Source organism: Solanum dulcamara, chromosome 1 (assembly GCF_947179165.1).
Source record: "Solanum dulcamara chromosome 1, daSolDulc1.2, whole genome shotgun sequence".
Lineage (NCBI taxonomy): Eukaryota > Viridiplantae > Streptophyta > Magnoliopsida > Solanales > Solanaceae > Solanum > Solanum dulcamara.
Genome location: NC_077237.1, coordinates 219,552 through 232,289, shown reverse-complemented (window position 1 = coordinate 232,289; position 12,738 = coordinate 219,552). Strand labels below are relative to the sequence as shown.

Below are 12,738 nucleotides of genomic sequence, written 5' to 3'. Positions count from 1 at the left end.
AACGAACCAACTATGCTATAATTAGTCATTATAGCATATTGTGCAAAATACAGAAGCTAACATAGTTCCAAACTTGTTGGATTGCACAAAGTATCAATTTTCACCTTTCGTTTTTTCTTTTTCCAATTTCTTATTATTATTAAAAAAAAAAACTGGTGTGTTCCTCACTTCACTCATCAGCACTCAATCTAATCTAAAATCTAAAATGGAAGGAGAAATCCAATTCTTCTTTCCTTTGATTCTCCATAATCATAATTTCTTTTTTACCATAATTAAAATGTCAATGTTAATTGTGATGTCATAAAAAAAGTAGTGGGTAAATCGTGTTTATATAGTTACACACACTCTTTTTTTTGTTCTTTTTTCCACAAAAGGAATATCTTTTTTTGTAGATTCCGAGTAGGTTCTTTTCTGGGTTTTGTTTTAAAAAATACAAACTTTAATGGGGAATGTTAATGGAAGAGAAGAAATTGGTCAATCTGGTGTTGATGGTGTTGGGGTTCAAGAAACTATGGATGCTCGAGATGGTGAATTCATGGGTCAATCTCCACCTTCAAGTCCTAGGGATTTTCATTCTCCATTGATGTTTCGACCTCAGGTCAGTTCTTGACCAAAAAAAAAAAAGTGAAGGGGGTGTTTTTTTTTTTGGCTGATTGTAGTATTGGGTTGTTTGTTTTGATGTAAAGTTTTGATCTTTTTGAAGATTTGATGTAGATTTAGGCTGGATAGATTTGTACTTTGAAATTAGATCTGAAGAAACGTCAATTCTTTGAACAGTTTGAGCTTTTCTGGGGAATTAACAAATATGTTTTGTAATTAGTTAATAAACTTTAATGATTGTTTCCTCACATAATGGAATTCAGAATTTGAATTTGAAGAGTTTTACAGCAATATTCAGATTGTCTGAAATTTGGAAAGTGCTACCTTTTGTATATATTGGAGGATGATCGAAAAATATAGGGTCCGAAGATAGGGAAAATTGGCTTTAGGGAATTGTTGTTAAGCACTAACAAGCATTTAAAGTTATCTAGCAAGAAAGTTTACATATATTTGTGTTGTGTTTATTATTGGTTCAAGATGTTGATCTTCTTATAGGCCGGGAGGTTCTCTTTTGAGAGGAAATATATGAATTTGTTTGTTTTGAAATGTTTTGTCCCAGATGCCAGTGGTCCCTTTACAAAGACCTGAGGAGTTGCATATCCCAAACCCTTCATGGATGCAAACTACCTCAGGGTACGAAGATTTGAATGATGAGCAAGGAGTTCCCACACTGATATCATGGACCTATGATAGCAAAGAAGTTGCCGTGGAGGGATCATGGGATGATTGGAAATCAAGGTTTGTAAGCTTGGTTTTGTTCATCCAAGTTTTACATTGAAAATGACAGTTCTCAACTTTTTGGGCTTTAAGATTGCAAGTTGACTCGGAAAAATGAAAAATTTATTTCTCAGGAACCCTTTGCAAAGATCTGGTAAAGATTTCACCATTTTGAAGGTGCTTCCTTCTGGAGTTTACCAGTATAGGTTTATAGTTGATGGACAATGGAGGTGTTCTCCTGACTTGCCATGCGTCCAGGATGAAGCAGGGAATACTTGCAATATTTTGGATGTGAAGGTACATTTTTCGTCTCAAAATTATCTCCGTCCATTTTCTCTCAAGGATTCTATTGAATTCCAAGCCTAGTTTATATTGTATTTTCCTATTACAAGGATCAAAGCAAGAATAGAAGAAACTGGACGTCCAATAGGGACTCAGCTAATACACACACTATATATATAGACACACTATCAAAACTTAAGTACATATTGTTGGCCTTTGAGATTGTCTATACACGGCCTCGCTTTATTTGCCTATGTGAACATAAATATGAGTCAGATTAATTACCCTTTTTAACCAAGAAGAGTATAATTGTTATTTTTTATGCAACTGCAAGATATTAGTTTCCAAAATGAAGTTTTGGCTTGTGAATAGTGAACACTGTAAGGGAATTGAATTACAACTATGGGAGTCTCTCCAACCTGGACTTTTTTGCTCTGTGACAATCTCATTATGGAAACAAGAAGTGTCAGCATATGGATCCTTGTCCTGTTCAAATATGGCATGGATATAGATTGTAAAGTGTTTTGGTCCAAAAGGTGGACTTACTGAATCTAGCCTTTTTCTCAGACTAAGCCTTAACTTTAAAAAAAAAATGTCATTATATTACGGTGTCAATGCATCACAAATAATTCATCCTATTCTATGCCTTTTGTATAAGTTGTCATGTTGCTTAGAGAGTAGAGGAAGTTTATAAAGTGAGGACCAGCTCTTCTCTACAAATAAAAGAAATTATGGAAGAGCTCTCTACTCCATAGTTAGTCTTTCAATGCAGAGAGTTTGGTGAAAACTGAAAAAGTAGTGTTTACTCGACAAGCGGAAGGTCTATCGGAAATAACCTCTCTACCTTTCAAGGTCTTATAAGGTCACTCTACTTTCCTAGATCCCCCTGTGGGTTTATACTATATGTGTTGTTGTTGATATTATATATATATACACACACAGAGAAATATCAAGGAATGGATAAAGATAAACTAACCTCACCACTGTGCAACTTATAAAAGTTTAAAATGGGACCAAGAAAGAGCAAGAAGTGAACTAAAGAGGAAAATCACTCTTGACAATTTATGAAAATAGTTTTTTCTCATACCCTCTAATTGTCTTCCATGACCTCCTGGAACTTTTGTATTTGTGCTGAATTTCATAAAGAATCTTTGTAATATGTCTATAGTAAGAAATTTTTCTTTAAGCTGTTTGGGCTAGTTTTTATTTCCTTCTTATAAGCGAATTTTTGCTACATATGTGGTAGTCTTTATAGCAGAACTATTAATTGTGAATTTGTTTTGTTTGGTTTTGGCAGTTTTTGTAACTTCCTTAGTGCTTTCGGCAGCCCAAAATTAGGCCATTTTTCTAATGAGTTGTGCCTTTGTTTCATTCACTGCAAATTCTTCTATTTTCCCCCTTTTCTTCTCTACTGTCTATTCACAGCACTAGCAATTGTGCTTCATGCGTGCAAGCAAAATTGCCAAAACTATTCTCTTTTTTCCAAAAAAAATACATTTACTCCACTTCTCATCAGAAGCATGCAAGATTCAGCCATCAATAAATTTAATTACTGTACATACTATTTAGCTGCTGTTAACCTTAACAGACACTACATAGTTTCTTGAAACTCATGTGGACTTAGCAAAGAGTTGAACACAGTGAAAGCGAAAGATCCAAAGATGTCTTAAGAGAAAATACGGAAAAAACATATACTGAAACACATATGCCCGTCATTTTTGCGCTTTTGGTGTTGACTAGAAGAAGTCAACCCAGAGGATAGGATTTTAGATTTTCTCAACTTCCTATTTTAATGTTAAAGGAACTGAGTCTGTTTGTAATTTTGGCACAATCTTTGTGCTTACATGTATATAAAACCATTACCTTTCTCAAAAAGAAAACAGTGAAAGCAAAAGATCCATATAGATGATACGAAACGCTTGATTAGGTTTAGTTGTGTTGATACACTTACATTTGACCCATTGGTTTGCTAGGAGTCGTTTTTGTTTAGATATTTCTATGTTACTATAGTCTATGTCGAGGGTCTTTCGAAAACAGCGTCCTACCTTTCAAGGTGGGGGTTAGGTCTGCATACATTCTACCTTCTCCGAACCCCACATGGTGGAATTATACTGGATTTGTTGTTGTTGTAGTATTTCTATGTTACTATAGGGATTAGACTAAGATTTAGAGAACCTCTAGTTTTAGTTTTCTTTTAAAAAAACATAATTTAGAGAATCTCTAACTTATATAACACTTATCTTGAGTATTGGCATGAAACTGACTCAAATTGAGTGAAATAGACGTATACATACGGCCAACCTAACTACTAATTATAGAGGGAAAAAGGAAGAAGCAAATAGAGTGTTGCTGCTGCTTGAAACTTGGCTTATGAATGCCTCATATGCATCCTACTTTAGCACCTGCTTCCCGTCCCCAAACCTATTGCTACTCAAAATGGTTGCAGAAAAGAAAATGCCACCCGACTTAAGATATTAAATTTGACGTGTGTACTTTATAAATAGTTCTTATAAACGTACTTGATATGTAGCAAAGAAGAAGTAATTAAAGTAATAGGTGAAAAGTTAGTTTGATATAGAAAATTTCGCGCCAATTTAAATATGAGTTGGTGAGATAATTGAATTCTTGACATTTGTGAAAACTATATAAAATAACATAAATATATAAAAATATCAAGTCTTCTTTGTCTCTATTTCAGTTGCTTAACTACCTACCTTGAAAGAAAACTACGTAGGCAGATTGGATGATTGTGAAAGGTAAAAAAGTGTTGTGATTTGTTCGTGTGTGTGACCATATCAGCATAGACGGCATTTTGGGGTACTCAAACTTCCATTAGACTTTGTTCTCATTACTGTCCTAATGATGAACAGTATATGCTCTACCCCTCCCTCTCAAACCGAGAAGTGAATACGTCAAGTCTTTCGTTTCCTCGCTTTGAAAAGTGACAAGTTGACAAAGGTTGTGGTTGATTGGAAACTAAACTGACAAAAACTTGTGCTGTTTGATGCATGATGCAGGATTATGTACCAGAAGATATTGAAAGTATTTCTGGTTTTGAACCTCCTCAGTCCCCAGATTCCAGCTACAATAACATGCAACTTGGAGCAGAGGACTACGCCAAGGAGCCACCTTTAGTTCCGCCTCATCTACAGATGACTTTGCTTAACGTTCCATCATCTCACATGGAAATTCCACCTCCTTTGTCGAGACCCCAACATGTGGTACTTAACCACCTGTACATGCAGAAAGGAAAGAGTACCCCGTCTGTGGTAGCACTCGGTTCAACCAATCGATTCCTGTCCAAATATGCGACAGTGGTACTTTACAAGTCCATACAGAGGTGAACGTTCCCAACACCCGTCTGGATGATACGTCTTTTAATAACTTAAATCTGGTGACAACTCATGGCCACTCAAGAAAAGCAGCAACGAAATGTGTTGGTTTACCTGTAATCACTTATTCGCAGTTCACACGAAAAATAACACGGTTGAAAGAGAGAAACTGTGCTTGTTGTACTTTTGAGTTGTGCTGGAATCTAGAGTTTAGTAGATAGGATAGGATGTTTAAGCTTTTTAATGGAATCCATGAACCATAATCTCTTGTTTTGAATGAAAATTTTGTCTTTTAGTTTTGTTGAATTACAATCAGAGCAAGTGAAGTGGAGAAAGAGTGTTGTGGAAAACAAATCAAATGGATGGATTCTTCATATTTAACTTAGTAACTTAAGTATTTGTAAAGATATATTAATTGTGCTCGTGTCAAGAAGATGGGATCAAACCGATTTTTGATTTTTGAACCTTCACCGCAAGTGAAATTGGAGATAGGCTAACCATGTGACACGTAATAAATAAGAGATGAAACTTAACACAAAAATAAAAAATCGCTAATTCGGTGATTCCTTTCCCTTTTACCCCATTTTACTTTGCTTTTACCAGCCCTCCATTTTCCTTCCGCCGCCGCTTTATATTACTTTTTTTTTTTTTTTTACCTCTCCAATGGAACCTCTCACCGACGGCGACGGCCATCTATCAAACGACATCGCTTCTTTCGCTGAAAATCTTTCTCCTTTCCCTGAATCCACTAACGTCGTTTACGACAATCCATCTGCCGTTATTCCTCCGCCGGAAATCCACCACCTTCCGGTTTCCCCTGTCCGTAAACTCCGTCCGGTGCGGTTTGGAAATGGCCGAAACTATGTCGATATGGTGGAAAACAACTGTGATATGGACGAAGCTTTGATGACTTGCACCAGTGATTTAGGGTTTTTGAGTCAGTTTTCTGCTCAAAATACGTCGAGAGAGTGTGGATTTGTTGATTCCTTGGACGAGAATGGCGTTGCTAGGTGCTCGGAGGCGGATATTTCGGCAGTTCAGCAAATGAAGTCGGAGTTTCATGCTGATTGCTTGAATTTGATCTCGCAAACTCGTATTTTGGAGGCTGAATTTAGGTAATCTCCTGTATTCTTGTCATGCCTTATTATGCTGTTTGATATTTATGGGATTAGATTATGTGAGCAAAGATCTTCATTTAGTGGTAATTAGCTCTTTAAATATTCATTTTGAGCTTATACAATTCGTAATTGCAGTATTTTTTTATTGAACTTTCTAATTCCAATTGTTTTTGTTGCCAATTAGTAATTATATTCAGTGCTTTTGTCACATAAAGTTGGGACCAAAATGAAAATACTTGATGTCATTGCCAGTAAACTTTAAATTTAAGCTTAAAGTGCTTTTGTCAAAAAATATTTTAGCTTTTTGAAACTTATTTTAGAAAAAGTTCAAAACCTTTGACCTTATAAATGGTTCATACTTTTTCTTCTTTCTTTACATTTTACACCTTAGAAGTCATTTTAAGGGTATCAAATCTACATCATTTAGTAGATTACTGGTTGATGTCATAGCTGGGTCTGTCGGAAACAACCTCTCTACCTCTGCGGTGTTTGGTGAAGTCTACGTACACTCTACCCTCCGTTGAACTTACTTTGTGAGACTACATTGGTTATGTTGTGGTTGATGTCATATAGGGGAAAGAAAGGGGCTAATAAGGTCTTGAATTTGTACGGTTGGTTGCGCTGGGATTAACAGTTTCCTGTGCTTCAAACTTACTGCCAAGGTCTGATTTTTAATGCCAGCAACATACTCCAACATAGTTCTGCTGGATAATGTTACCTATTGTAATCCAGATATAATTGCATGACGATGATTTATTTGAATAACAAAAGTGATTTTCTAGGAAAGATTGGTTTCTTATGAAATTCTGAAGATATGAAAGAATTTGCAATAGTATGTTTCAAGAATCTGTGGACTTCCCAAGCCATAACTTTCTTTTATTAGGATGTGAAAAAACTGATACAACTGGCATTTACCTTGATGCAGCTCGTCTTCAGATGACAGTGAATCATCCGAGGCCATTGAAGAACATTTAAATAGGAAGAGAAAGAGGGAAACACAGAAGAATCTTAAATTATATCTTGAAGACATGGTAAAGAGGCTGATGGAAAAGCAAGAGCAGATGCACAAACAATTAATAGAGATGATAGAGAAGAAGGAAGCGGAGAGAATCATCCGGGAAGAAGCTTGGAAGCAGCAGGAGGTAGAAAGGGCAAAGCGGGATGGGGAGTTGAGAGCTGAAGAGACATCTAGAAACTTGGCTCTTATTGCTTTCCTTGAGAATCTGTTAGGTGAAGAGTTCCAAATTCCAAAATCATCAGAAGTAACAAGTCTAGTTAAAGATGAAGGTGAAGTTCATGGTCAAGAAGGTGATGTTAGATCTGATCCATGTAATAGGAGATGGCCAAAATCTGAAGTACAAGCCCTTGTATCAGTTCGAACTTCTTTAGATCACAAGTTTCTTAAAGGGGCTAAAGGATCCGTGTGGGAAGAGGTAGCGGATGGATTGGCTAAGATGGGTTACATTCGGACATCAAAAAAGTGTAAAGAAAAATGGGAGAACATTAACAAGTACTATAAAAGGACAATTGACAGTGGCAAGACACGTCCAAAAAACTACAGATCGTGCCCTTATTTCCATGAATTGGACATACTTTATAAGAACGGACTGCTTAACCAAGGTACTGGAAATTGTGTGAAGATCGAGACAGAAAGCAAGAATGTGGATCCAGAAGAGTAAAATACTGGCCAAGTCCTGTTCCTGGATATCTCTTACTGCCTCATCTGTCGCGAAGGATGTGCTTATCCGATGGAGGATCGATCAGGCTCTCCAAATACTTTGGTTAAACTTCACCTTGACAAACCAACACCATGGACTTATTGCTGCAGTAAATGTCATGATAGGTGTAAGCATATCTCTATTTATATTCTTTCAAATGTCTTCGAGAGGACTGTAGATTCTTGTACTGAGTTGCTTGTTCTTGCATGCATTTTGGTAACAAGAGTTCTCCATTGTAGTTTATATAAAACTTAGTATGATACGGCTGGCCCCTGGACATTCAGATTGTTGTTTATTGTTAGAATGAATATTGGCAATCTAGGAAGTATAGCACTTCTTCTTTTTTTTTTGCCTTTCAATTTCACAATCACTTTTACTTCCATTACTCTCATAATTTATAGTAAAGATGATTTATTAGAATGCCAAAAAAATGACATATGTATATAGCTTACTTTATCATTAAAACATAACAGAATGTTAGAAGTGACTAGAAATTAGGTTAATGAAATGCAGAATATGTGGATCAGAAACTTGGGTGCAAGGAAAAGAAATAACTATTGAAAACACTTTTAAATTTGGCACGAATTATTAGTTTCGTCGTTGAACTATTGATAGATTTAAAACTATTTGGGTTATTTGACTAACTGAATTTAAATACACCCTCAATCTTGCAACATGAATGAAATATACTCTTAAACTCTCGTCAAGTTTAGAGGTGTTTTTAACACTTCTCTCGACTTTTTATTAAGATCTCATGCTCCTATAAGAGTTTGAGTCCACTTGCTTTGTCATGTTTCAGACCGGGATGTATTTAAGTTCAGTTAGTCAAGTAGAGGGGTGTTTTTAAACTCGTCAATAGTTCGGAGACTAAATTAATAATTTGCGCCAACTTTAAGGATGTTTTTAATACTTTTCTCGAAAAGAAACAAAAACATCTTTCTTTGAATGGACTCAATGTGGTGTATTGAAAGTTTGTAATTGTAAATATATTTTTTTATAAAAGAATTTATGTATATATGCGATTTATCATTGCGGTGCCTTATGATAGTATTTTTAATATTTTATTTCTAAACTATGATATGCTCATTTGGTAAGATTGTAAAAGAATTCGATAAATTTTAACAGTTTTTACAACTACTAGATAGGGCTGTACAGGACAAACCGATAAACCGCACCAAACCAACGAATCGAACCAAATCGGAAAAAAAACCCGACTAATAGTTTGGTTTGATTTGGTTTGGTGTTTGGAAAAAAAAACGACCATTATAGGATTGGTTGGTTTTAACTAAAAAAAGTCAAACCGAACCCAAACTGACCCGATTATAGATATTAAATTATGTTATACATAAAAATATTTATTAAAATGTAATTTATAAATATTTTCTTAAAATTTTTCATAATTTTTGTTATCTTTCTTACATTTAGATTTGAATTTGAAAAGTCATCTAAATAATATACAAAAAAAGCTCAAGAGGAAATGAACACCAGAAGCCCAAAACATGTTATGTAATTAGAAAATCCTATTAGGCTACAAATGATTTGATTTGATTTGTAAAAAAATCCGAACCAACCCGAAAAACTCGAGAATTGATATCGAAAAACCCAATTTTTATTGATTTGATTTGGTTTATAGATTAAATAACCCGACACAAATAATTTGGTTTGATTTGTAAAAAATTCAAACCAACCCGGTCCATGTACACTCCTAATACCATCTATATTGACTCAGTGAATGATACTCATAGTCTATGTAGGATCCATACCACTTTTTGTAGAGTTAGAAGTCACGAAATAAAATTTTAGTATTCATTCATGGTGATTGAATTTTTTTGACTCCTAAATTGTTTGGGACCATCATAATGACCTCGTAAACGATAATCATAAATCATAGCCGTCAGAATCGAGATTTGTTTTAGTTGGGAGAGAAATGAACGAACACTTGTCAAACAGCAGGATAAAGCCTAATGCAGGAATAGAATCTGCAAAAATGACGGACTCACAACAAATTATAGACAAAGTAAATTTCAATATTTGGGAAAAAAATATAGTGTTTTAGCTGTTAAAAACATTATGGAAACAAGGGATAAGCAATACAAAATTTAATGAACAAAGAGTTATTTGAAGAGAAAATTTGTATGAGCAAGAATGCATCACCAATTTAACAAGGAACATATAAAATGTATTATCAGCCCCCCAAAATTATACACTACTAACGCAAAAACAACAACAAAAGTAGGCATCAATAGTAGTACATGTTCGTTCCATTAGATATAACGAAAGCAATAATAGCTTACAGCAAAATTCCCCAATCGAAACAAGCTATTTCAATTCTTCGGGATAGGCGTAATATATTTTTAGTATTGGAAAGGAATACATAAACAAGTTATTACTCTGAGTCGGACGAATCAGGATTTGTACTCTGCCTGACACTCTTCTTGGACTGAGCTTTGGATTTTGATAAAATTCTTGATGATTCACCCTCAAAAACGATAACGTCAGCTTTAGCTAACCTCTCTTCAAGTTCCTCGGTGCTAAACTCATCGGTGCCCCCTAGTTCATCAAATCCAACCTAATATACATGGAGCCATGAAAAGACGATTATAAGATAATGGCTCAGAATTAAGAACCAACTAAAAAAGAAACGAATGAACTGCAAAGTTTATTGTTAACTGGACACACATACCAGGTAGTTATCAACTTTAGCATTTTTGATGAGGGCAAGGGTTGGAAGAACAATAATTCTGAGCTTCTCAGCCAAGTAGGGGCTTTTCTCTGCATTAATTTTCACAAAACGTGTCTCTATATGCTGTTTTGCCAGTATGCTCAAATGCTTGTCCATCACCTACAATCAAAATCAAAAACACACAACTTGGCTGGAAAATTATTTTACAAGGAAGAAGGAAAAATACATCATTCAACGGTATAGAGAGGCCGAGGGGGCTGGGAAACAGCAATTATCACAAATCCTCGAAATATACCTTGCAAGGCCAATTATCGCGGTAGAAATGGCAAACAACGCGATCACTAGCTTTAACAACAGAGAAAAAGTCCTTTTCAGCGTGGATCTCGGAGTATTCTCCATGTCCGAGAGAAATCCAACGATTCCGTTTTTCAGCCATTTTCTTCATCTGTTGCAATCTACGTTCTCTCAATACCTCCAAATCATCAAGATCTAACCGATCTAAGGCGTGAATCTCTTCATCAAGCTTGTCCTCCACCGCTTTTGCAACTGTCAACACTTGCTTCGCCACTATCTGCAATTAACAATTCCTATAAATAAATAAATAAAAATTATTTACATCAAATTTGGTACTCTATAATGTTAATTAATACCTCTTGAACCGCATTCTCCATGGTTGAAAATGGAGTAATCTGCTTCTTTTTTTCTTTTTTTTTTGATTTGGGGGAAATGAAGATAATCTGTTTGTTGTTCTTCAAATTTGAAATGGATGCGATGTCCTCTTTGTTTGTGCGGCACATACCTAGCGGGTTGCCCCGGCCCGCTTAAACCTAGTTTATTTATCTCTTGTCTATCCATCATTCATTCTCAAGTCCCATGTTGTTTTGGTTCCCCGAAGCATTATAAATATACGAAAATTTATTTTAAAACGACAATGTACCCAAAATGTAGAGGCAAATCCCACCCCCACCAACAACCCTCATCCCCACCATCACCACTATCTAAAAAATTATTTATAGTAATGACATTTTTTATGAGAGTTTATTTATATATTTTAGGAAAAAATCACTACAAGCTTAAAAAATATGATAGCATAAAATATAAATATTATTACACCAATAATAAAAAAAATATAATTTAAAGTAAAAATGATTTTTTTTTAAAAAAAAATAATGCTGGGACGTATATTTTTACGCCCAGAACTTGAGTCTTATGGATCTATGCCTTTAATTTGCACCCCGAAGTGTTTTTGGTTCATTCAGCTCTTGGACTCGCCTCGAAAACACTGGGCCCAGAAAAAACTTACTTTTTATTATGTTACACACTTAATTACTACTGTTGGGATTGTGATTCTTATTTATAGTGATAATTATATGGTCTATTATTAAGAGTGTGTTTGAACAAGAAGAAGAAAAGTGAAAGAATTGCAAGTCCAAATCTAAATGTAAGAAAGAAAACAAAAATTATGAAAAAAATTTTAAAAATATTTTTAAATTACATTTTAATAAATATTTTTATGTATAACATAATTTAAAAGTAGTATATCTATAATCGGATCAGTTTGGGTTCTGTTTGACTTTTTTTAGTTAAAACCAAACCAACCCTATAATGGTCGGGGGGGTTTTCAAATACCAAACCAAGTCAAACCAAATCACTAGTCGAGTTTTTTTTCCCGATTTGATTCGATTTGTCGGTTTGGTGCGGTTTATCGATTTGCCCTGTACAGCCCTAGATGGTATCATAAAATTTGTTGTTAAACAAAGTCGGTTGGTCATATTCATAAAACTTCATTGACTACTACACAGAGTGGATCTAATAGAGGTTAGGTGAATTATTTACTGGGTTATTACGGATGGTTCCATAAATGTTAGGGTCAAACAAATTCGATTAGTCATATTATCAAAAAATGCATGAACAATACACAGAAAATTGAGAAAATTCTGAATTTCTGTTTCGTAACCTCTAAGCTCTACAAAAAACATTGTGAATCCTAATAGAGGCTATGTATATCATTTACTAAGTCATTATAGATGGTTCCCCAAAATTTAAGGTTGAAAAAATTCGGGCAACAATATTTTCATAAATTCATGGACTAATATTTACAAAAAACTGAAATAATCTTGAATTTTTATTTTGTGACCCCCTAAACGCTAAAAAAAGTAGTGTGGATTCTGTAGAGGTTGCGTGTATCGCTCACTAGGATGATCCCACAAAAATTGAGTCAAAAAGATTTGTGCAGTCATATTTTCAAAAATTCATGGATTAATACACACAAAACTTGAAAAAATCTT

General features: G+C 34.7%; 3 protein-coding genes across 3 annotated transcripts; 2 read left to right on the top strand and 1 right to left on the bottom strand.

Moving 5' to 3' along the window:
- Nucleotides 1-286: 286 nt before the first annotated feature.
- Nucleotides 287-5,243, top strand: LOC129895780 (SNF1-related protein kinase regulatory subunit beta-2). The gene is made up of 4 exons (XM_055971548.1): nt 287-598; nt 1,160-1,338; nt 1,452-1,614; nt 4,617-5,243. The coding sequence occupies exons 1-4, from the start codon at nt 443-445 to the stop codon at nt 4,941-4,943; spliced, it is 825 nt and encodes a 274-aa protein (XP_055827523.1). The 5' UTR covers nt 287-442; the 3' UTR covers nt 4,944-5,243.
- Nucleotides 5,244-5,345: 102 nt separating this feature from the next.
- Nucleotides 5,346-8,116, top strand: LOC129895770 (trihelix transcription factor GT-2). The gene is made up of 2 exons (XM_055971537.1): nt 5,346-6,046; nt 6,975-8,116. The coding sequence occupies exons 1-2, from the start codon at nt 5,595-5,597 to the stop codon at nt 7,726-7,728; spliced, it is 1,206 nt and encodes a 401-aa protein (XP_055827512.1). The 5' UTR covers nt 5,346-5,594; the 3' UTR covers nt 7,729-8,116.
- A 1,764-nt stretch (nt 8,117-9,880) lies between these two features.
- Nucleotides 9,881-11,319, bottom strand: LOC129885606 (thioredoxin domain-containing protein 9 homolog). Its single transcript, XM_055959942.1, has 4 exons — nt 11,101-11,319; nt 10,746-11,021; nt 10,451-10,609; nt 9,881-10,336 (listed from the first exon to the last, which is right to left on the bottom strand). Exons 1-4 carry the CDS (start codon nt 11,245-11,247, stop codon nt 10,154-10,156), a joined length of 765 nt encoding a protein of 254 aa, XP_055815917.1. The 5' UTR covers nt 11,248-11,319; the 3' UTR covers nt 9,881-10,153.
- Between the last annotated feature and the right edge of the window lie 1,419 nt (nt 11,320-12,738).

Excerpts from the sequence above, each read along its gene's own strand:
- LOC129885606 (XM_055959942.1), bottom strand. The coding sequence starts at position 11,247 with ATGTGCCGCACAAACAAAGAGGACATCGCATCCATTTCAAATTTGAAG. Across the intron at positions 11,022-11,100 it reads TGGAGAATGCGGTTCAAGAG|ATAGTGGCGAAGCAAGTGTT; the intron begins GTATTAATTAAC and ends TGTTAATTGCAG. Across the intron at positions 10,337-10,450 it reads CTAAAGTTGATAACTACCTG|GTTGGATTTGATGAACTAGG; the intron begins GTATGTGTGTCC and ends CATGTATATTAG.
- LOC129895770 (XM_055971537.1), top strand. The coding sequence starts at position 5,595 with ATGGAACCTCTCACCGACGGCGACGGCCATCTATCAAACGACATCGCT. Across the intron at positions 6,047-6,974 it reads ATTTTGGAGGCTGAATTTAG|CTCGTCTTCAGATGACAGTG; the intron begins GTAATCTCCTGT and ends ACCTTGATGCAG.
- LOC129895780 (XM_055971548.1), top strand. The coding sequence starts at position 443 with ATGGGGAATGTTAATGGAAGAGAAGAAATTGGTCAATCTGGTGTTGAT. Across the intron at positions 1,339-1,451 it reads TGGGATGATTGGAAATCAAG|GAACCCTTTGCAAAGATCTG; the intron begins GTTTGTAAGCTT and ends TTTATTTCTCAG. Across the intron at positions 1,615-4,616 it reads GCAATATTTTGGATGTGAAG|GATTATGTACCAGAAGATAT; the intron begins GTACATTTTTCG and ends TGCATGATGCAG.